This window comes from Sorex araneus, chromosome 2 (genome assembly GCF_027595985.1).
Source record: "Sorex araneus isolate mSorAra2 chromosome 2, mSorAra2.pri, whole genome shotgun sequence".
Taxonomy (NCBI): Eukaryota; Metazoa; Chordata; class Mammalia; order Eulipotyphla; family Soricidae; genus Sorex; species Sorex araneus.
The window spans coordinates 33908466-33931421 of record NC_073303.1 but is presented as its reverse complement, the minus strand read 5'-3'; the positions used below and the strand labels follow the sequence as shown (position 1 = coordinate 33931421).

Below are 22956 nucleotides of genomic sequence, written 5' to 3'. Positions count from 1 at the left end.
ATTCAATAAAATAATATAAATAAATAAATAAATAAATAAATAAAATAAAATAAAAAATCCTCTACATCACTAATCATCAGGGAGATGCAAATCAAAACAATGAGATATCATCTCACATTACAAAGACTTGTACATATACAAAAGCATAAGAACAACCAGTACTGTCACAGATGCGGAGGGCGGAGGGGTTGGGGGATGGTGACTCTCATTCCTTTCTGTTGGGAATGCTGACTAGTCCAGCCCTTTTGGAAAACAATATAGACATTCCTCAATAAAACAAGAAATGGAACTCTCATTTGATTCAGCGGTCCCACTTCTAGAAATGTACCCTGAGGGTCCAAAAACACACAGCAGAAATGTCATCTGCACTTCATGTTCATTACAGCACTATTCAAAATAGTCGAATCTGGAAACAACCTGAGTGCCCAAGAATAGATGAATTGGGTAAAGAAGCTATGGTCCATCTACATACTGGAATATGATATAGGGTTAGGAAAAATGAAGTTATGAAAATTGCTTGTAAATGGATGGACATGGAGAGTATCATGCTGAGTGAAATGCATCAGAAGGGGAGGGACAGATATAGAATGACTGCATTCATTTGTGAGATATAAAAAATTAGTATGAGACTAATATCCAAGGACAGGGAAACAGGGGCCAGGAGGACTGGTCAGTGGTTGGAAGTTTCCCACAAGAGTTGGGGGGGGGGAGGCGCACAGATGAAGGGTAGTTAGTATAGAGAGGGATCAAATATGACAATAATGGTTGGAAATGATCATTGTGGACAGGAAACTGAGTGTTAAAAGTAAGTAAAGTGCGGGGGCAGAGCAATAGTACAGCGGGTAGGGTATTTGTCTTACACACGGCAGACCCAGGTTCAATCCCCCACATCCCATATGATCCCCCAAGCACCACCAGGAGTAATTCCTGAGTGCAGAGCCAGAAGTAACCCCTGAGGTTTCCCAGTAACCTCTGGGTGTGACCCAAAAATAAAAAAAAAGTAAGTAAAAGGGATATATCTGATAACCTTTCAGTATTTGTATTGCAAATCATAAGGTTCCAAGGGAAATTGGGGAATGGGGGAGGTGAGAGAGAGAGAGAGAGAGAGAGAGAGAGAGAGAGAGAGAGAGAGAGAGAGGGAGGGAGGGAGGCAGGGAGAGAGAAGAAAAGTGCCTGCCATAGAGTCAGGGGGGAGGCAGGGAAACTGGGAACATTGGTGGTGGGATATGTACACTGGGGAAAGGGACAGTGTTGAAACATTATATGACTGAAACCCAATCATAAAAAACTTTGTAATTGTGTATTTCACTGTGATTCGATTAAAAAAAATTTTAACTCCATTTTCACTGCAGCACTCAATGCAATAGTTAAGAAGTTAATACTAATATTAACTATTAACCATAGTTAATATGTGTGTATATATTCAATGAGTGAATCTAATGTTTTATAGTGGGAATCTGAAGACCAGTCTTAGCCCCAGAATATAGGGAGGAAAGGAAAGAAAAAGTGAGGAGTCTCAAATACAGGGTCCAGGTGAGAGGACTCAGGTACAAAGGTGGTGTTAAGGAATGATAGAAACAGAATGTCCTGACCCTGAGTCAGGCTGTCTTTACCGGGGCAACTAGGAGGGGGGAGGGTTGAGTTTCCCCTCCCTGCCCCAGCAGAACCCCAATGGCCGAAAACCTCCAGAACCCAACCGCACAGCCATGCTCAAGGCTGCTCTCCACAGGCTCAGACGAACCTCACCTACGGGGGGAAGCTACAGAAAAACCCAGGTATGCAGGACCCATGACTGAGATCTCCAGGCTTGCTTGGAACAGGACTGGGCCTCTTCCCCCCAGCTTCCCAGTTTTCCAATAGCTTGGCAGTCACACCCACAAACTACCTCCGGGTGCCATATAATCTCATCAATGGCCAAGATCCAGACTACGAAATAAAGCTCTCGGGAGAGAGAGACATAGAATGTCCTGTACCTCTTATACTCTAGCCCACTGATGTACCAAAAGTAGCACACATTCATTCGGGTTTCATATACGTGCTAGTAATCTCTTATACACGGGTTTAAGTGACTCCAGGATAAATTACAACAATCTTCACACACTTTCCTCTTGTGCATGGTAGTGGGATTGGTGTTTGAATATTATCTGTAATGAACTATTGTGAACAATTTTATAAAAATAAAATAAAATTTTAAATTTAAAAAAAAAGGGAATGATAGAGCCAAATGTCCAAACCACAGAGTCAACAACACTGAAACCTTTAATAATTGAACTCAGAAAGGTGCACAGACTAGGCTAGGGGTCGGGGGTACAGTATGGGTGGCGACCTGGGACATTGGAATTTGACACTGGTGATAAGATTGGTAGTGCAATATTTTATCTCTAAAATTCAACCACAAATATTTTGTAAATCATTGTTTTAATTTAAAAAGTACATGTTGAAAATATAAATATAAATAAAGTAATGTAATTATATTTAAAATTGAATATAACTAAAAATAAATTTTATATTACTTATATAAATATAAATTTTAACATATATTATTAAATGTCAAAAATAAAATAAATTTTAAGATTTATTTAATAAAATAAAACCAGTGTGGGGAGTGGAGGGAATAAAAGCATATCAGAAGACTATAGGTGATGGGCCGGAGTGATAGTACAATGGGTAGGGTGTTTGCCTTGCACGTAGCCGACCCAGGTTCAATCCCCGCATTCTATATGATCTCCCAAGCAACACCAGGAGTAATTCCTGAGTGCAAAGTTAGGAGTAATCCCTGAGCATCGCTGGATGTGACCCAAAAAGTCAAAAAAAAAACCCCAAAAACACTATACATGATATAGAGATAACGGTATAGGATTATGGGCGCTTTAGTGGTGGTTAGGTGCAAAAAATTTGTACATACATACCATAAACTTTAACACTCACATAACTATCTAAACTATAATACAATTTTTAAATAACAATCTCATACTATTTGTAATTGTATGTATTAACTAATTACTATGAAATTTGAGAAAAGAAGTTTAAAATGCAACATTCCACAGGACAGATAAAATTTTCAGAGAGTTGTTATAAAAGAAGAGGGTCGAGGGATTGCTAAGAAACAAAAATCAAAGTAACATGAAAACAAGACACATTTTGTAAACCTTTTTTACGCTCTAAGAATTTACTTTAAAACAATTGGAAAATTTTGACCACAATTTGTGCATGTGATAACATTTAGGAAATATTGATAATTGTTTGTTATAGTGGTAGGATTGGCAAGATTTTAAAATCTCTTTATCATTAAGAGAGCACACTAAATACTTGCGTGTATTTGCACAATTTCTACAACTTAATACTTATAGAATATAAAATATATCAATAAATTATTTAAACTGGTTGACAAATATTTACATTGAAGCTGGATGACAGTTCATGAGGTTTTATTTTCTGCAATAGAAAAGCTGAAATGAAAGTAAAATACATTTAATTTTAATTGTTTTGATTATGTAGGCCTTGAACCTACCTGACAACTGATGTAATAATTTACTGTAAGGACATCTGAAGTAAACTACAATTTATGATAAAAGAAATTAATAAAGTAAAAATATTTACAATATAATATTTTGAAAAATCAGTTTTAATAATATTAAAAATACCAGGAGAATAAGTGTCCATGATCCAAGTTGTTGTAAACATGCATATAAAAACAAATAGTCCATATTTCTACAATTTTTATGCTACTATTTTGACATGTCTATTTTGCATAACAAACATATCCATTTAATGGATTTGGGGGAGTTGGCTCATTTTTTACTTTGTGCTCAGGAATCACTCCTGGTGGTGTTTGAGGGCCCATACCAGATTCCAGGGATCAAACCAGGACCCATCACATGCAAGGCAAGTGCCAGACCTGCTGTACTATATCTCTCTGGCCCCTACCCATCCATTCAATAAAGAAATAGTAAAAAGTAAATGCATTTTTTTAAGACTGTCACTGTCACTGTCATCCCGTTGCTCATCGATTTATTCAAGCAGGCACCAGTAACATCTCTCATCACTTCAAAATTGTAGTCCTACCCTCCTGGCCCTAAGTATAAATTATTCCACATAAGAAAATATTATAACAAAAAATTATCTTTCCTCAACAACCCTGGAAGACTATTTGAATGGTTTCTTTGAATATACAAAGTCCAAATGAAAAACTCTTCACCGCCATCTTCCTTCAATCCAGTATTTCACTTTGCTTACTCTGAAGAAGTTTCTGGAGTGCCTGGTGAACCTCCTTATTCCTCAGAGTGTAGATCACAGGGTTGAATAGAGGGGTGACCACAGTGTAGAGCAACGCAAAGACCTTGGAGAGGAGCTGGGAATGTACAGCAGAGGGTGCAATGTACAAGACCATGAGTGTTCCATAAAATGTGGACACTACAGCTAAGTGTGAGGAACATGTTGAGAAAGCCTTTCTCCTACTGGTTCCAGCGGGAATTTTCAGCACAGCTACCACAATCCGAGCATAAGATGTCAAAATCAGTCCAAAGGGAACACTGAGGCAGACCACAGAGAGAATGAATGTTGTCATCTGAGCTACACTGGGGTCTGAGCAGGCCAGGTTTACTATAGGCATGAAGTCACAATAAAAGTGATCAATGTGGTTAGGGCCACAGAATCTCAGTTGGACCATGAGAGCCACAACTAAACCATCGACCATGAATCCAGAAAACCAGGCAATGGCCACCAATACCAAACACCATTTGGGTCCCATCAAGAGCGGATAGCGCAATGGGTAGCAAATTGCTAGGTAACGATCATATGCCATGACAGCCAGCAGAAAGCATTCCGCTGTGGCTAGAGAACCAAATACAAAGAACTGGAGCAGACAACCAGCCACAGAAATGGCTGACTCTTGCAAGAAGCCCTCCAGCATTTTTGGTACCACTGTGGAAGTATAAAGAATCTCCAAGAAAGACAGATTAACTAGGAAGAAATACATGGGTGTATGGAGTCTCTGGGAACTAACCACAGCCACAATGATTAGCGTATTTCCTACGACGATAGAGACATAGATGATGGTGAATATAATAAAGAAAAGGGGATGGAGCTCACTTATATCATAGAAGCCAAGAAGGACAAATTCGGTAATTGTTTGGTTTTCAATAGAGACAATTTCCATGTGAATCATCCACGTGTCTGCCTGGCACAATTATGGGAGAACTTTTAGTGAGAACTTTATCTTCTACACCAAGCCTGAAATAAATAGCGCTAAAATGAAAAAAAGATAGGAATGAGTCTTCACAACAAGAAACATTTATATACCTCATCGTACTTTCCTTTTAGTTCCTCACTACTTCCCCAGTTTCCAATTTCTTTGTATACCTTTACTGTGAGTTTATTCAAACTGACATCTTGTTTTTCCAAGATCCTTTACTCTATTAATCCAACAAAATCCTCTTTCATTATATATTTCGCCAGTTTACTCTGCAAAGGTGACCATGTACAAACTCACAAGTAACTATGTAATATACTAAAAATGTCGATTAGACATGTCCAATGATTAGCTCCAAATAAGTAGGATCAAAAAAAAATACTTTTATTTTCCCTAGCCACAATCACCTTGACAAGGGAGATTTATAATCAAAGCTCATACGAAGTGATTAGAAAGTAATTTCTGCTTAATATCAAAGCTTTCTACATCAGGTCTTTTTTCCCCTTCTGCCAATCAGTGAAATTTCAGTTGCTCCTTGAAAATTTTATATATTCCTTTCCCATTCTACCAATAAATCTGCAACCTCTCTGTGACTTCCATACACAATTATTTCTGTGTATATGTCTATAGTATATTTCCCTATCCTTTGTCAAATGATATTATTAATTATTAACTTTAGATAACTCCAAAATTTATACCAGACAGATAATAAATTATAATTTGAGCAATGTTTAAATGAACTGGGGCAAAGGAATGAGTATCAAGGCCAAAGAACACTACCTAAAGAAGATATTTTGCAGGATAATCTTAAATGACAGGCAAGAGTTTGCCCGGTGAAAATTAGAACATGCATACATACACCAGTGAGTGGGAACTTTTCAAGACAAACTATTTTGTAATTCTGTCTGAAGTTATACATTTTTATATGTAATCTCATTTTATATGTAATTCCCCACACATTGCATCTCTTAACCCCTCCCCACACAAAAAAAATAAATAAATAAAACACGGTTCCCCTTGTCCATAAAATCTCTTGACTAATGAAGCCCTTTATTTCTGAAACAATCATGCACTAGGTTTTTATCATATAGGAGCTGTTATTGCAAATACTATATTAAATCAGTTTAAACCAGTTCATGGTGGGTGTGGTGGTGAAATTCTATACATGGGAAATTGTGAAATTGTATACATGGAAAACCATTGTTGTAAAAACCATGCTGTAAAAACCAGTATTGTAAATCACTCACCCTCAATCAATTTTTAAACATTTTTAAAGATCAACCCATTTTATATTTTCATATGGAAAACAGTAACATGAAGACATAATTGCAATACGCATAAGGTTAATTCAACCTGTTAGAAATACTGCTGGAAGGAAATAGTCCTGAACTGATTGGTAATTGATAATGGAAATAGAAAGTACATAAATGAGTTATTTTAAGTAAAAGGAAAACCATGAGAGATATGAAAGACCATAGATATCAGGAGGGTAAGAAAGTGGTTGAGTAGGGGAAGAAGACAAGAGTATGCAGTAAAGGTTAATTCAAATAGATTCATTTAGTGATAGAACTGATGCGAATAGTGTAAGACAGAGAGATTAGTTAGAATCAGACAGAGGACCCTATTGTATCATGTGCTTGAGATAGATATCTATCCTGAAGACAAGGCATAACTAATAATTTTTGTTTTTTTAAGTATGATAGTCTGGCCAAACTTAAATTTAGATAGTATTGCGGTAACTAGATCTTAAGGAGTAAAATTGAAATAAGAGCTAATTCCACTTAGTTGAACTTGTGTGAAAATGTATGTTGCTTTGAATTGATTATTCACTATTTTCTTTACACTTCTCCCCCCACAAAAAGACAACTTTTAGCTGTTTTAAAGTTAAAACCGTCTCTCTTATAATCAAAGCTCATACGAAGTGATTAGAAAGTAATTTCTTCTTAAGAAAGCTTGAAACCCCATAGGTTCCATTTCTGTCCTCTATCTTCTGCCCCTGTCCAGAAGCTACTTCCTCACTCTCTATCCCTTCCATATTTCTTTGTGATGTGAATTTGATACCCCTCTATGGCCCTTCTTTTCATTCCTAAATTATTTATTTGGCTCAACTCTAATTTATGGCTTGGATTCCTTCTGCAGCATTACCTCAAGGAGACATGTTTCACAAAAGCTGAAGTAGAACACCCACAGTGATAAGTACAAAGAAAGCTTACCACTACTTCACCAGAAAATCAGTGACAACATTGATTCATAATGACTATTAGTCATTTATTCCCAAATTCAATCCTATAGATTCTGCTCACTCATCTTCCAGGTAAATAAAGTTTAGTCCTTTCTATGGCAACTAAATCAGAAATAAATGTAGTAGAAAATAAGACATCATGTACAAAAATTAGTTTAATAATTACCAGTTTCACTAAATGGCATGTGTCTATTGTAATATGCTTCATAAATTTGTTCAAAGGAAAAATGCTTTCATCCCTCTCATTCTAACTATTATAAAATTGCATTATGGACTCTTTTAAAGTTGCAGAATGAGAATAAGGTCAAGTTAGAGGAACTTAAATATAGAAAATAGTATTGAATGCCAAATGCAAGACAGTAAAAAGGGAGTAGCAGTAAGATATTTGTATCCCTAAGTGACATCTATAGGTAATTTTAAAAAGACCCATATCTTGGCAAAACCCAGATCCCAATACACAATATAAAAAGAGAGAGAAAAAATTCATTACAATATCACAAAGTGAGAGAGAACAAACCCACTAGAATATTATCAGGCACCAAACATCTTCATTATGACACTGAACAAATGTTGATCAATGCCAACTTGGCCAGAATGTAGTTAAAATATAATAGCTTGGATGAGAGTGAAATGAAAAATATGAAACAATATTAAGACACCAGGGCTAATGAGGTCAAGGTAGTGTAAAACTCCTATTATTATTTTTTTTTTGCTTTTTGGGTCACACCTGGCGATGCACAGGGGTTACTCCTGGCTTTGCACTCAGGAATTACTCCTGGCGGTGCACAGGGGACCATATGGGATGCTGGGAATCGAACCCGGGTCGCCCTATCTGCTGTGCTATTGCTCCAGCCCCAAAAACTCCTATTCTTGACAAAAGGCAAAAGACAATTTCTACCTGTTATTCTAAATTGAACACATAATTTAAATGTGCATATATATTTATGTGATCACAAATTTTCTGTAATATATATGGTAATAGCATTTTAACAGAAGAATTCTGTGAATAGAAACTTTTTTCTTATAAACTGAGAGGTATAATAAAATAGAGATGAAACTCCAACACTACTTGAGGTACTCCAAAGACTAGAGAAAATTTGGAGATAGAAGTCTTCAAGAAATTTTACCATATAACTTATAGGTAAGTGAAAAAAAATTTTTAAATAAGTCTATATTCTGGGAAAATTACAGACTTAACATAGAGTCCTCAGAACTATCAGCATTTCTAGATTAATCTTTTGAAAAATAGTCCAAGAAAAACTATATTAAGTAATATGTAGCAATTAAATTTTGGTTTATTTTTATAAAATAATAAAATGTATTCTCATATATTTTGTCAATCAAATGTTGCTTTATAAACAGACAACAAACAGAAAAATTGTATTTAGCTTGATATTTTACTGTAACTTTTACTGAAAATTCTGTCATTCTCTTTGGGATTTACTCTGTAATAAGGAAGAAAAATGCCAAATAACTAAAAATACAAGAATATGAGTATATTGCAGTTTCGCTGACCCACAAGGAAGTAATCAAAGAAATTGCTGATATAGAACATTGATGTAAGGATGTTCTGTGCCAGAACATATTCTCACTGTAGCTATTCTCATGAATATTTATTATTATGTGCTTTTCTAAAACTCTGGGAGAAAAAAGATAATTCAAATGAACTGTGAAATATCAGGAATGGTGAATAAATTAACTTATTAAAAATACAAAAGAAGATTTTTTAAGATTTTTTTATTTTACTAAATCACTGTGAGAGATATCCTTACAAAACTGTTCATGATTAGGTTTCAGTCATACAGTATTCCAACACCCATCCCTCTACCAGTGTACATTTCCCGGCACCAGTGTCCCCAGTTTCCTTCCCATCACCCAAACCTCCTCAGCCTGCCTCTACTTCAAGGGTCTTTGAACTAAGATAATCAAGTATATTTAAATAGGGGACAATGGTATAATTATATATCTAAAGCACAGATTCATCAACACTGAAAACATGAGATTTAAATTACAATCACCAGACTTTGAAATATGCCTGTCAAGGTGGCAGGCAGTGAGGGTGGGGGTTGGGTAGGGGGTTGAGTCACACTGGAGGGAGCATGGGAACACCGGTGAAGGGAAGTTGACACTGATGATGAGATCGGTGTTGGAGTATTGCATGTCTAATTCTTATCTACCAATAACATTGTAAACCATGGCTCTCTTTATTTAAATAAAATGAATTTTTAATAAGTAGGAAACTCACCTGAAATTGTGAATCTTAAATAAAAGATTGATTAGGTGCTAAAATTCAATGAATACATCAAAATATTGAGATTTCCTATCTTCAGTCCCCTCTATCCTTGGGTTAATGATAATGTTAATGACATTTATTTGAAATGTCACATATATCATCCACTATTTGGCAAAAACATTCACTCCTCAACTCTCCAGCCTCTTTTCTAGTTCCCAGATTTTTTAATCATTTCATTTTAGTTTCTTATCACAAGGGAGGGCTAACAATTGCTTAGAGAAGAGAGGCCCCTGAGAACCAATTACAGATTTACTGTTGAGCATCTTTAAATGAACAATAAGCACCTGCCTGCTGAGACACTTGTCTTTTTCCTGAGGAAGATCTTGAACTATTGACTTGCCTAAAATTAGAGCAGAAAAAAATGTCATATGGGAACCAATCTCTCCCTCCTCAAGAGAACTGACGAGGTCCACCTGGGCAGCATCTCCTAATTCTCAGTATTTTCCTCAGAACACATAACCAAAGTTTAGAGTTTTCTGCAACATCCTTAGACTGCCACTACCAGTGCCACTATTCTTCCAGAATACCGTTACAAATCTTTACTCTCCAGTCCACAATCTCCATACTCTTTTTCACTATTCCTGACAACTACATCAACCAAAAATGGCTGGGTGTCAAGATAATCAAAAATGAAGAGTCTGTGGAGAAATCCTGTGTCATCAATCCAAAGAATGTATGAAAACTGAACTTCAAGTCCCCTTGAAGTTCATCACTGAGAAAATTCATGGGAGAACACAGTTATCACCTCAGGGAAACTCAACTCTGAAAAGCACTCCTTAAGTGCTTTTCTGGACTCCTTAAGTCCAGACTTAAGGAGTGTGGCTGGGCAAGGGGGGAGGGGTGGAGAAACTTAGACTGGAAAAAAAATAAAGAACTCAGCAAATTGATCATGAAAATTAATGCTAATATATGGCATAAGGGCACTTAATACAAAGGACATACAGAACACTCACTCTATGTCAGCACTCTCTAAGTCAAAAAGAGGCATTCTAGTCTTGGTGGGTTGCCTGCTACTCTGGATGCAAGGTGGGAGCAGTAATATGAAAAAACCATGTCCAGTAGGCTTCCTCTAAACATGTTCACTGCCTGAACCGAAGCCTCACCCCATTCATCAGAATCCTGATCAAGTGCTGAGATTGTCTCTTAAAATAATTGATGTTAAGCTTCTAAAGAATCCAAGTACTTGTTAAATCCAACAAAAGATCCATCTCAGCTGGGCCAAACTAGAGTAGTAAACCATTCCTCAGGTGAGGCCTGCTCAGCAAGACCACTGCCTAGACTGTGTCCCTCGACCAAACCTGAATTAACGATATAACTTCAAGATTTCATAGAATCTGACAAGTTAGTTAGTAACTGAGTAATGCTCAGAGTTAAGTCAAATAAAGCTTCCTCAAGATGTACACAAGATATAATTTTCAAGATAGTATGGAGTATAATGAGAGCGAAGGCTTCGCAAAATGTTCAGTATTGTGACAACATCCACCATGTCAAAAGAGACTAGTAACTGGTAATATTTCAGTGCACAGGATGTAGCTGTTCCCAGTTCACAGCTGGAAGTCACCATACCTAAAAAATCCATTGATAGCTGCCATTCCAGACGCTGCAGTAGAATAGAGCAACAAGTCAGAGGAAGTGGTGCAAGTTAGCCCAGCACCCATCCCAACAGAGCCCCAGCAGCCGAAAACTCCAGAACTCAATCACTACCATGCTCATGGCCAATATCCACAGACTCAGGAAGAGCTCCTCATACATGAGAATGAATTTTCTAAAAAACCCAGATATGTAGGTTTTGTGACCGAAATCTCCAGGCTTGCATGGAGTCTGGAATGGGTGACCTTCTCCTACCTCCCTGTGCTTCCAGGAACCTGGCAGTTATGCCCATAAACTGCTTCTGGTGCCATATAAGCTCACTAACAGCCATGATCCAGAGACTCACAAATGAATCTTGGAAGAGAGCAACAGCTGCAGAGATGCTTCTGGACCCCATAGTCACCATCCAGTTAAAAATTTAACTCTAGATCTGTCATCCTATTTAAAATTTTAAATACCTGGAGTGACATCTCATATTCTATGCCACTGATGTACTAAGAGTAGCACACCACATTTGATGGGGTAGAAAGTAGAAAGCAACCAATCTCTCTCTACATATGTATATATGTGTGTATCTGTATCTGTATCTGTATATGTATATGTATAGCACTGTTGTAGCACTGTCATCCCGTTGTTCATCAATTTGTTCAAGCGGGCATCAGTAACATCTCCATTGTGAGATATTGAATATGCTACGGGTAGCTTGCCAGGCTCTGCTGTACGGGCGGGATACTCTAGGCAGCTTGCCGGGCTCTCTGAGAGGGACAGAGGAATTGAACCTGGGTCAGCTGTGTGATATGTGCTTAATTAAAACTCACAAATCTTAATAAAATGTTTTAATTCCTAAAAAGAAAAATTAAAGACTAGTACTGGAACAGGAAGAGTTTTGGATAAGACAATTCTGGGTTCAAATTACAGTTATGATGATATGAGATACTTATGTATCTTATTGTATACATAAGTATATGTATACACATATGTGTTATATGTATACATTATATATACATATGTATATATGTATGCATTATTATATGTATACATATATGTATATATTAGCAGAAGCTGCAGCAGGTATCAGATACTCTCCCAAAAAAGAGCACCTCACCTTATACAGTTATTTGAGTAGCTATCTCCAGACTTGTACTTTAAAATGCAAAAATTCCCCCGTAGCAATGAAGATAAACTTATTTAACATATGTTATGTGGTACACATAATCACAGTATCCACAGTTCAAGTCAGTTGGACTGTAGTGTCACAACAACTGCCATATACCCACAACAATGAATCTTGTGCTATAATCCAGGCCAGCTAAAGCTTGGTGGCCCAGAAATTTACTGCATAGATTCCACAAAATCCTAATGTTTTCTAGCTGCACACAAATCATTATTACAGTCAGGAATTTAATATCAAAAACACTTAGAAATTCTCACAAAAGCATATGTGTCTACCAGAAATCAGTAGAATCAATAGCTAATGCAGCAATAATCTTATTACCAGTAGGGGAACCAGATTTTGCTTAGGCCAGCTGAAACATTGAGTTCCACCTTTTCTCCCACAGAGCACCAAGAGTCATTTTTAAAATTAAGGAGTCCAACCTCACTAACAGATGGGACAGGAAATTACATAGAATAATTTCTTAAATACATAGAATTTTACATCTTTCCCAAGAATGACTTAAGAGAAGCATTTTTTCAATATTCACTGGTGAGTAAATCATTGGAAGAGAGACTGAATTAACTTGAACAAATATTGATGAAAGTGAAATAACTTGTTCAAATGGAAATGATGTTAAATAATACAGCATCAGGATTCAGCAGCAGAGTGGAAGAAGCCAAAAACTGATAATTAAAATACATTCTTAATATGAGAACATTTAAAATAGATAATAGGAAATAGCAAGAAAATAACCTCTGTATAATAGGAATTAAAAAGGACTGAAAAGAGAGATGTGGTATTGCTGGGTCAGATGGAAGCTCAATTTCTAGTCTTTTGAGGAATGCCCATATTGTTTTCCAGAAAGCCTGGACCAGTCAGCATTCCCACCAACAATGAGAGTCCCTTGATCCCCGTATCCGTGCCAGCACTAGTTGTTCTAGTTCTTTTTTATGTGTGCCATCTCTGTGGTGTAAGATGATATCTCATTGTTGTTTTGATTTGTATCTCCCTGATGATTAGTGATGGAGAGCATTTTTTCACGTGCCTTTGGACATTTGTATTTTTTTTCCTTTGTGGAATATTTCTACTCCCCATTTTTTTTATGGGGTTGGAGGTTTTTTTTGTAAGGTTCTACCAGTGTCTTGCCACAAAGAGAGAGGGTGAATGCACTTAGGACAGAAAAGAGATTGCTATGATAGTTGGAAATTATCACTCTGGACAAAAACTTAGTGCTCATACTATTTTTTATATACCACAAATGAATGCAGTAGTGCTAGCTATATCTGTTTCTTTCCTCCTGACTCATTTCACTCAGATGATACTCTCCATGTCCATCCATTTATAGGCAAACTTCATTACTTCATTTTTCCTAACAGTTGCATAGCATTTATTATGTAGGTGTACCAAATTTTCTTTATCCAATCATCTGTCTCAGGCACTCAGGTTGTTTCCAGATTCTGGTTATTGTGAACAGTGCTGCAATGAACACAGAAGTACAGATGGTGTTTATGCTGTGTGTTGTTTGGTCCCACTACCCAGTAGTGGTACTGCTGGGCCAAACACTAGCTCAATTTCTAGGTTTTCGAGGAATGTCCATGTTGTTTTCCAAAAAGTCTGGACCAATCAACATTTCCACTAGCAATGAATTAATGAGTCCCTTTCTCCCCGCGTCCACACCAGCACCAGTTGTTCTTGTTCTTTTGGATGTGTGCCAGTCTCTGTCATGTGAGATATCTCATTGTTTTGAATTTCATCTCCCTGATGATTAGTGCTGAAGAACATTTTTTCATGTGCGTTTTGGCAATTTGAATTTATTCTTTGAGGAAGTTTCTGTTTGTTTCTTCTCCCCATTTTTTATGGTGTTGGATTTTTTTTGTAAAGTTTACCAGTGCCTTGTATATAAAAATAGTATGAGACCAATATCCAAGGCCAAGGAGAACAGGGGCCAGGAGGACTGGTCAATATTGGAATCTACCACAAATGTGTGGGAGGCAGAAGGTAGGTAAGACACAAGGAGACCAGTATGACAATAATATTTGCAAATGATGACTCTGGATAAGAACTGCGTGTTGAAAGTAGGTAAAGGGATATATATGATAACCTTTCAGTATCTATATTGCAAACCACAGTGCCCATAAGGAGAGAAAGAGAGAGAGAGAGAGAGAGAGAGAGAGAGAAGGACAGAGAGAGAAGTGGTCTGCCATAAAGGCAATCTGGGGGTGTAGTGAGAGGTAATGGGGCACTGGTGCTGGGAAATGTACACTGATAGAAGGATGGGTGCTGTAACACTGACTGAAATCCAATTATGAACATCTTTGTCATGGTCTTTCTTATGGGGATTAAATTTTTTAAATTTAGTAGGAAAATTTTTAAAATAAAACTTAAAAAAATAAAAACAAAAGAATTGAAAAATAAAAATTAAAAAGAAACTGAATGCTGAAAGAAGGTGAAGTGATATGCATGATACCCCTTCAGTAATAGTATTGTAAACCAGTGTCTAGGCAGTGTGTGGGGCTGGTGTGGGGAGGTGGGTGGGGGCAGGGCAGAGGGAGACAGGGAACACTGTTGGCAGGAAATGCGCACTGGTGATGGTGAAACAGGTTGATAGATAGAAAGTCCCCCAATAGCCATGAAATTCCTGGGAAGTAATAAAATAGTCCTAAGGCTGTCAGGAACCACCTTGTGGACACAGTACTAAGGCCTGATGAGACCCTTACCGGACACTGACACAGACCCAGAGAAAACTGAACACCACCCCCACTCCAGCAGGAGAAGCTCCAGCAGGAACAAAGGCAGGAAAAGAACTTCAAAGATCATTAACGGTTGGATATTAAGTGTTTTAGGATTCATCAATGACTTGCTCCTTTTCCTCCTCCCAGTGAAGCTCCCAGTGCTCCTGCGAGTATCTTTAATCCCCTGAGTTTATCTTTAACCTTTCCTTTGTTTTACACCTCATTGTCACAGTTACCCAAGTCAATCTTGGTTACTGATAAGCCAAAACTTTCTGGTAATTCTGTATTTTGTATTTGTAGTGAATTATTTGTTTTCTATTTCCCCTATAGCCTTTTCATATTTTACTATAGAGTAATATCCTTTGCTTAAACACAGAAAAACATTACTGCTGTGCTCCTAATATTTGAGAGTTTATTGACTCTGAAATATATTTACTCCTGGGCATCTGTCATAATTACTTGAGACAGGCTTTGGTTGCTGTAGTTCCTAACACCCCAAAAGGGAGGTCCTGCAGTGGGACTGGGATGGACCTGGGGAGAGTTGTGAAGCCATCCCGCCATCAAAATGAGACAGTCTAGAAAGCATAAATTCATGGTCTTGATGCAAGCTGTTATGACGTAGGATACAGGACCCCTATGGGGAAAGACAAACTGAATTGACCTGAGAACTTAGTCTGGGATCTATGGTAAAATGCTTGTTTGCTCTCAGAGCCCAGAGAACTAAGTTTTGGGATCTTAATCTCTTACTGCGTTATCCAAACAACTACAGGTATTGGTAAAAAAGTAGAATTAATTTCTTGACTAATTGTTTGACTAATTGTTTGACTAATTTTATATATATATATGTATGTATATATATATATATATGACTAGAGGAAAAGAGAAAAGCAATATAGATATCCCTTGGAGACTGAGCATCTCCTTGAGTTTATCTCCCCCAGAGAATTGCCTCTGCTGAAATGTTTTACCTCTGTAAATCACATGGACATACAGTCCTGTACATCTGATCCCTTTAGATATTTTGTAAATATGCTAGCAGCTATGCATTAAATGGGTGATTTACAACATCAGGCTGTGATCCTCATCTCTCTGTCTCTGCTGGGGAGGTCTGAGAAGGATGGGAGGTGGCTCTCAACCATCAAACACATACATCATTGCGCAGCACCCACACATTATTTTGCGAACTTACAATCAACTGCTCCCAACTCTACTCCCCTGGCAACCACCCTCTCAATGGACTCTTACCTAGGTAGAAAGCCCCATATGGGGCAACTTTGTAGAAATACTATAGACGCCAACTTGAAAGGAAGTACAAACATATGCTGCCTGAGCCCAGTTTGCTGTGGCATGTGGTGTCCGATCACATGTGTCGCCTGCATCTCCCACCTTGATGTGTGTACTTCCATATTGCACTTCCATAGAGTGCTGAGATGTGTACTGGGGGCGCTCTCAGCCTTTGGAGAAGCCCACATTCTCTCTTGAGCATGTTACTCTCCCTTTCTCTCCCTCCCTCCCCTTCCTCAAAAAATCTTCAAGTAAGTCTGGTTTTGTTGTTTTTGTTTTGTTTTACCTCACTGTTCATCTTTTCCTGAAATTCTTTTCTGTGATAAAGGCAAAGGACCTGGTAAGACCAGAGAATAACTTTCCTTTCCAGCAAAAAGCAGTTCCTCATCCAGCTTGAGTCCATGACTCCCTGAGAAATCAGGTGGTAGGGATTAACTCCAGTGCCATGCAGAACAAGGGGATGTCAGGTGTGGCTTGACAGTTGCCCAGTGGGGCTGGCTTGACTTTAAGTTTATGCGTGCCAATTTCCCAGCCAGTCCTGGGGTGGCAGAGGTAGATCCGGAGAAAGTGGCAGATTCTTTTCCTGAGGCTACCTCTCTTTCTCTCCTCTCTGATTCACATAAGTCACCTGGGGGCCCACCAGCATCAATCAATGGGTGTTCACTAACCAAGCAAGTAGAAACAACATAAGCAAAGGGACTACATTAAACTAAGAAGTTTCCGCACCTCAAAAGAAACAGTGACCAAAATACATTACTTAAATATATATACATATATATATATGTAATGGGTGTTGGAACATTTATACATTGTATGACTGAAACTCAATGATCAACAACTTTAAAACTGTTTGTCTCACAGGGATTCTACTTCAAAAAAATTTTAAAGAACTGTGCCACCTGTTTATAATGAAAACTCTCAGCAAAATGGGCATTGAAGAAACTTTCCTTGATATAGTCAAAGACATATACCACAAGCCCATGGCAAGCATCATTCTGAATGGGGAGAAAATAAAAGCCTTCCCTCTAAAATCGGGAACAAGACAGGTTTCCCATTTTTGCCAATCCTATTCAATATAGTACTAGAAGTTCTGGCCATAGCAGTTAGGCAAGAAAAAAAAAAACAAGGTCATACAGATAGGGAAGGAAGAGGTCAAATTATCACTATTTGTGGACTATATGATACTTTACTTAGAAAATCCTAAAGACTCTACAAAAAACTCCTAGAAACAATAGATTTGTATAATAAAGTGGTAGCTATAAAATCAACACCCAAATTCATAGCTTTCCTTTATACAAATAATGAAAGAAAAGAAAGAAATATTTTTTTAAAATATCATTCACAATGGTAACTCAGAAAATCAAGTACCTTGGAATCAGCTTAACTACAGAGGTGAAGGACTTATATAAGGAAAATTACAAAACACTACTTCAAGACACTAAGGAGGACACTAGGAAATGGAGACACATTTCCCTGCTCATGGATAGGGAGGATTAACATTATCAAAATGGCAATACTCCCTAAAGTACTATACAGATTTAATGCAGTCCTTATCAGGATACCCATGACATTTTTCAAAGAAATAGACAAACACTCCTGAAATTCATATTGAGAAATAAACCAGCACAAATAGCTAAAGCAATCCTTGGGGAAAAGAAGGTGGGTTTCATCACCTTCTCCAACTTCAAACTGTACTACAAAGTGGTAGTAATTAAAACAGCATGGTATTGGGCTAGAAATGGATGTGCATACTAATAGAACAGAGGTGAATATTCTGTCACAGGCTCTCAGATATTTGATCACGTAATCTTTTTTTTTTTTTTTTTTGCTTTTTTTTTTTGGGTCACACCCAGTGATGCTCAGGGGTTACTCCTGGCTCTGCACTCAGGAATTACTCCTGGCAGTGCTTGGGGGACCATATGGGATGCCGGGGATCGAACCCAGGTCGGCCGCGTGCAAGGCAAACGCCCTACCCGCTGTGCTATCACTCCGGCCCCTGATCACGTAATCTTTGACAAAGGAGCAAGAAATGTGAAGTGGAACAAGGAAAACCTCTTCAATAAGTGGTGCTAGGAAAACTGAACAGCTACCTGCAAGAAAATGAACTCTGACCTCTGTCTAATGCCAGGCACAAAAGTCAGATCAAAGTAAATTAAAAACCTCAATATCAGACATGAATATATAAGGTACATGGAGGAAAATGTAGGCAGAACCCTCCATGACATTGAAGCTAAAAGCATCTTTAAGGATGGAATACCACTGACCAAGGAAGTGGAAACAAACATAAATAAATGGAACTACATTAAACTAAGAAGCTTCTGCACCTCAAAAGAAACAGTGACAGAGAAAGCCCAAGGAATGGAAAAAAATATTTACCCAATGCCCATCTGATAAGTGTTAATATCCAAGCTATACAAGACACTAGTAGAATTGTACAAGAAAAAAACCTCCAACCCCCCAAAAATGGGGAGAAGAAATGAACAGAAGCTTCCTCAAAAAAGAAATACAAATGGCCAAAAGGCACATAAAAAATGCTCTGCATCGCTAATCATCAGGGACATGCAAATCAAAACAACAATGAGATATCAACTCATACCACAGAGACTGGCACACATCCAAAAGAACAAAAGCAACCAGTGTTGATGTGGATGTGGGGAGAAAGGGACACTCTTTCAGTGTTGGTGGGAATACCGACTGATTCAGCTTTTTTGAAAAACAATATGGGCATTCCTCCAAAAACTAGAAATTGAGCTTCTATATGACCCTGCAATACCACTTCTGAGAATATATCCTGAGGGTGCAAAAAAGCACAGTAGAAATTACATCTACACCTGTATATTCATTGCAGCACTGTTCACAATAGCCATAATCTGAAAACATCCAAGTGCCTGAGAACAGACTACTGGTTAAAGAAACTTTGGTACATCTACACAATGGAATATTATGCAGCTGTTGGGAAAGATGAAGTCATAAAATTTGCTTATAAGTGGATGGTCATGGTCACTTAGTATCATGCTAAGTGAAATGAATCAGAAAGAGATGGACAGACATACAAGGACTGCACTCATTTGTGGAATATAAAATAACATAATATGAGACTGACACTAAGGACACAGGGCCAGGAATATTGCTCCTTAGTTTGAAACCTGTCTCATGAGAATGGGGAGAAGGCAGCTGGAATAGAAAAGGGATTACTAAGTCAGTGATGGTTGGAGGAATTTTTGGGGATGGGAAGTGTGTGCTGAAAGTAGATAAGGGACCAAACATGATAGCCTCTCAGTATCTGTATTGCAAACCATGATGCCCCAAAGTAAAGGGAGAGTATGGTGGAAATTGTCTGCCATAGAGGCAGGAGGAGGGTTGGAAAGGGGGTGTATACTGGGGATATTGGTGGTGGAGAATGTGCACTGGTAGAGGGATTGGTGTTCAACCATTGTATGACTGAAACTCAAACATGAAAGCTTTGTAACTGTATGACACGGTGATTCAATAGGAAAGAAAGAAAGAAAGAAAGAAAGAAAGAAAGAAAGAAAGAAAGAAAGAAAGAAAGAAAGAAAGAAAGAAAGAAAGAAAGAAAGAAAGAAAGAAAGAAAGAAAGAAAGAGAGAGAGAAGGAAGAGAGAGAGAGAGAGAGAGAGAGAGAAAGAAAGAAAGAAAGAAAGAAAGAAAGAAAGAAAGAAAGAAAGAAAGAAAGAAAGAAAGAAAGAAAGAAAGAAAGAAAGAAAGAAAGAAAGAAGAGGAAGGAAGGGAGGAAGGAAGGAAGGAAGGAAGGAAGGAAGGAAGGAGGGAGGAGAGGAGAGAGGAAGGAAGGAAGAAGGGAGAGAGAGAAGAAAGAAAGAAAGAAAGAAAGAAAGAAAGAAAGAAAGAAAGAAGAGAAGAAAGAAAGAAAGAAAGAAGAAGAAAGAAAGAAAGAAAGAAGAAAGAGAGAAAGAAAGTGAAAGAAGAAAGAAATAAAGAGAGAAAGAAAGAAGAAAGAAAGAAAGAGAAGAAAAAGAAAGAGAGAGAGAAAGAAAGAGAGAGAGAATAGATAGAAAGAAAGAAAAGAAGAAAGAAAGAAAGAAAGAAAGAAGAAGAATGAAAGAAGAAAGAAAGAAAGAAAGAAAGAAAGAAAGAAAGAAAGAAAGAAAGAAAGAAAGAAAGAAAGAAAGAAAGAAAGAAAGATAAAGTGAAATTTATTAGTTACACAGGCGGGGGGGGGCTTAGGGTTGGGGGCCTAGGGGCTTGGGGGGGTTAGGGGTGTGAGGGGGTGGGGTGGAGCTATACTGGGATTCCTGGTGGTGGAATATGAGCACTGGTGAAGGGATAGGTATTCGAGCATTGTATAACTGAGATTTAAACCTGAAAACTTTGTAACTTTCCACATGGTGACTCAATAAAAAATTAAAAAAATAAATAAATAAATTTTTTTTTAAAAAAAAAAAAGAAAGAAAGAAAGAAAGAAAGAGAACTGTACCATTTGACCCCCAGGTCAGTCAGCAGTTCCTGAAGTACACAGGCCAGTCTGGCTAGGCCCTGGAAGGTCTCTGCTAGAGTTTGGAAATCCAGAACCACCTCCAGTTCCCTTCTAGGAAGCTGCATTTAGACCTGAGTCATTTCACCCTAAGGCCACTCAACCCCTGAAGCATGTGGTCAATAACATGGCTGCACAATTTCTTCACTTCACATCTCACAGAGAAAATATACCAACATTCTAATTCTAGGCGCTCATTAACAAAACAACACACACAGAGACACACACACACAAACACACAGACACACACACACACACACACACACACACTCATCTCCAGGGTGCAGCAGGGACATGAGAAAGAAATGCAGAACCTCACCACCACCCCCACCGCCAACTCCCCCAACGCTTAGTCACTAAACATGGTACCCTGAAGTATGGTGCTTTGGAGCCTGGGAGAAGGAAGATGTTCACACTGTTGCCTGAATCCCTCAGAGTGAAGAGGGGAGCTGCTAGGCTGGGGTGGAGGGGCGGGGTGTGGCGGGGTGTGGCGGGGGGGAAAGGCACCTCCAAACCCAGTGCCCTGAGCTGGAGTTGTCGCTCCCGTGACCTGTAGGCCACCTCCAGAAAAGGGATATTTAGGCTCCTTGATCATTTTCCAATGGCCTCCTTGGGGCTCCGGCAACAAATCTGACCCCAACGTGCACTCCCTCCTTGCTGGGAACCATTTGCCTGAGGCTTCCGAGTCCTGACCACCCTAGCTAGAGATCTCGGCGGGCCACGCTCACCCCTAGTTCTGGCCCCCCATCAGTGCCTTCTGGCCCTCCTTTTCCTAGGGACCTCGCTGAGCAAGGTGGGGAGGCTGAACTACACCCAGTGGGCCAGCCACCTTGTTCAGTCTCTCTGAGATGTGGCGCTTGCAATAGGGTCGATTTTCTGTGTCTGTTTGAATCTTGGGTAAATAATCATTACCTTTTTTTGAATCTATAAAATTATTTCCTAAAGCAGAGCTTCCAGTTTTGCTGAAATTTGGCGAGACCTAAGGGAGGTGCTCCTACACTATCAGGAGCTCTTAGGCCAAAGGCGCCCCAGTGCACCCTGGCTGCCTCCCCTTCCACATTTGCACTCAGAGCTCAGGCCTCTTCAGACTCCTGGTGGCTTGGACTAGCCACCCCACGCCCCTGCTGGACTCCCCCACTCTCATCCCTTCCCTTGTGAAATTAGCAAGCTTCTGCTGCAAAAAGCAGGTTTCTTTTCTAATGGCTTTTTCTTTTCTGTGAACCAATAAACTTCAATAGTACACTTGGGAAAAGAGAGTGATGGCACTGAGGTTCTCAATGTAGTACTGCATTTCTCTGGTGTCGTTTATTTTCTATGCCCTCCCCCCAAATGCTAGACTAAAGCAAGTTATTGGTCAGACATTTATTTTAGCCATGAATAATTGAACAGCAGTTTATAACTTACAGTTCTCTGTGCTGGTCATTTAATGTGGCTGCAGTTCTTTGCTGAGCAGTTTATAACTTACAGTTCTCTGTGCTGGTCATTTAATGTGGCTGCAGTTCTTTGCTGCAGTTCTAGATCATGTTGAAAACACAAATCGCTTTTTTTTAAAAAAAAATAGAATCACTGCGAGATACACTGTTATAAAGTTGTTCATGATTGGGTTTCATTAATACAATATTCAATATCCATCCCTTTACCAGTGTACATTTCCCACCACCACGTCTCCAGTTTCCTCCTTCTTCTCTTCTTCTTCTTCTCTTCTTCTCTTCTTCTTCTTATCCTCCTCCTCCTCCTCCTCCTCCTCCTCCTTCTTCTTCTTCTTCTTCTTCTTCTTCTTCTTCTTCTTCTTCTTCTTCTTCTTCTTCTTCTTCTTCCTCCTCCTTCTCCTCCTCCTCCTCCTCTTTCTTCTTCTTATTCTTCCTCCTCCTCCTCCTCCTCCTCCTCCTTCTTCTTCTTCTTCTTCTTCTTCTTCTTCTTCTTCTTCTTCTTCTTCTTCTTCTTCTTCTTCTTCTTCTT

At 38.5% G+C, this 22956-nt stretch overlaps 1 protein-coding gene across 1 annotated transcript; it reads right to left on the bottom strand.

The window, feature by feature from the left end:
• Positions 1-4210: 4210 nt before the first annotated feature.
• LOC101548079 (olfactory receptor 11A1) lies at positions 4211-5158 on the bottom strand. The gene has a single exon (XM_004619616.2). It carries the CDS (start codon positions 5156-5158, stop codon positions 4211-4213), a length of 948 nt encoding a protein of 315 aa, XP_004619673.1.
• Between the last annotated feature and the right edge of the window lie 17798 nt (positions 5159-22956).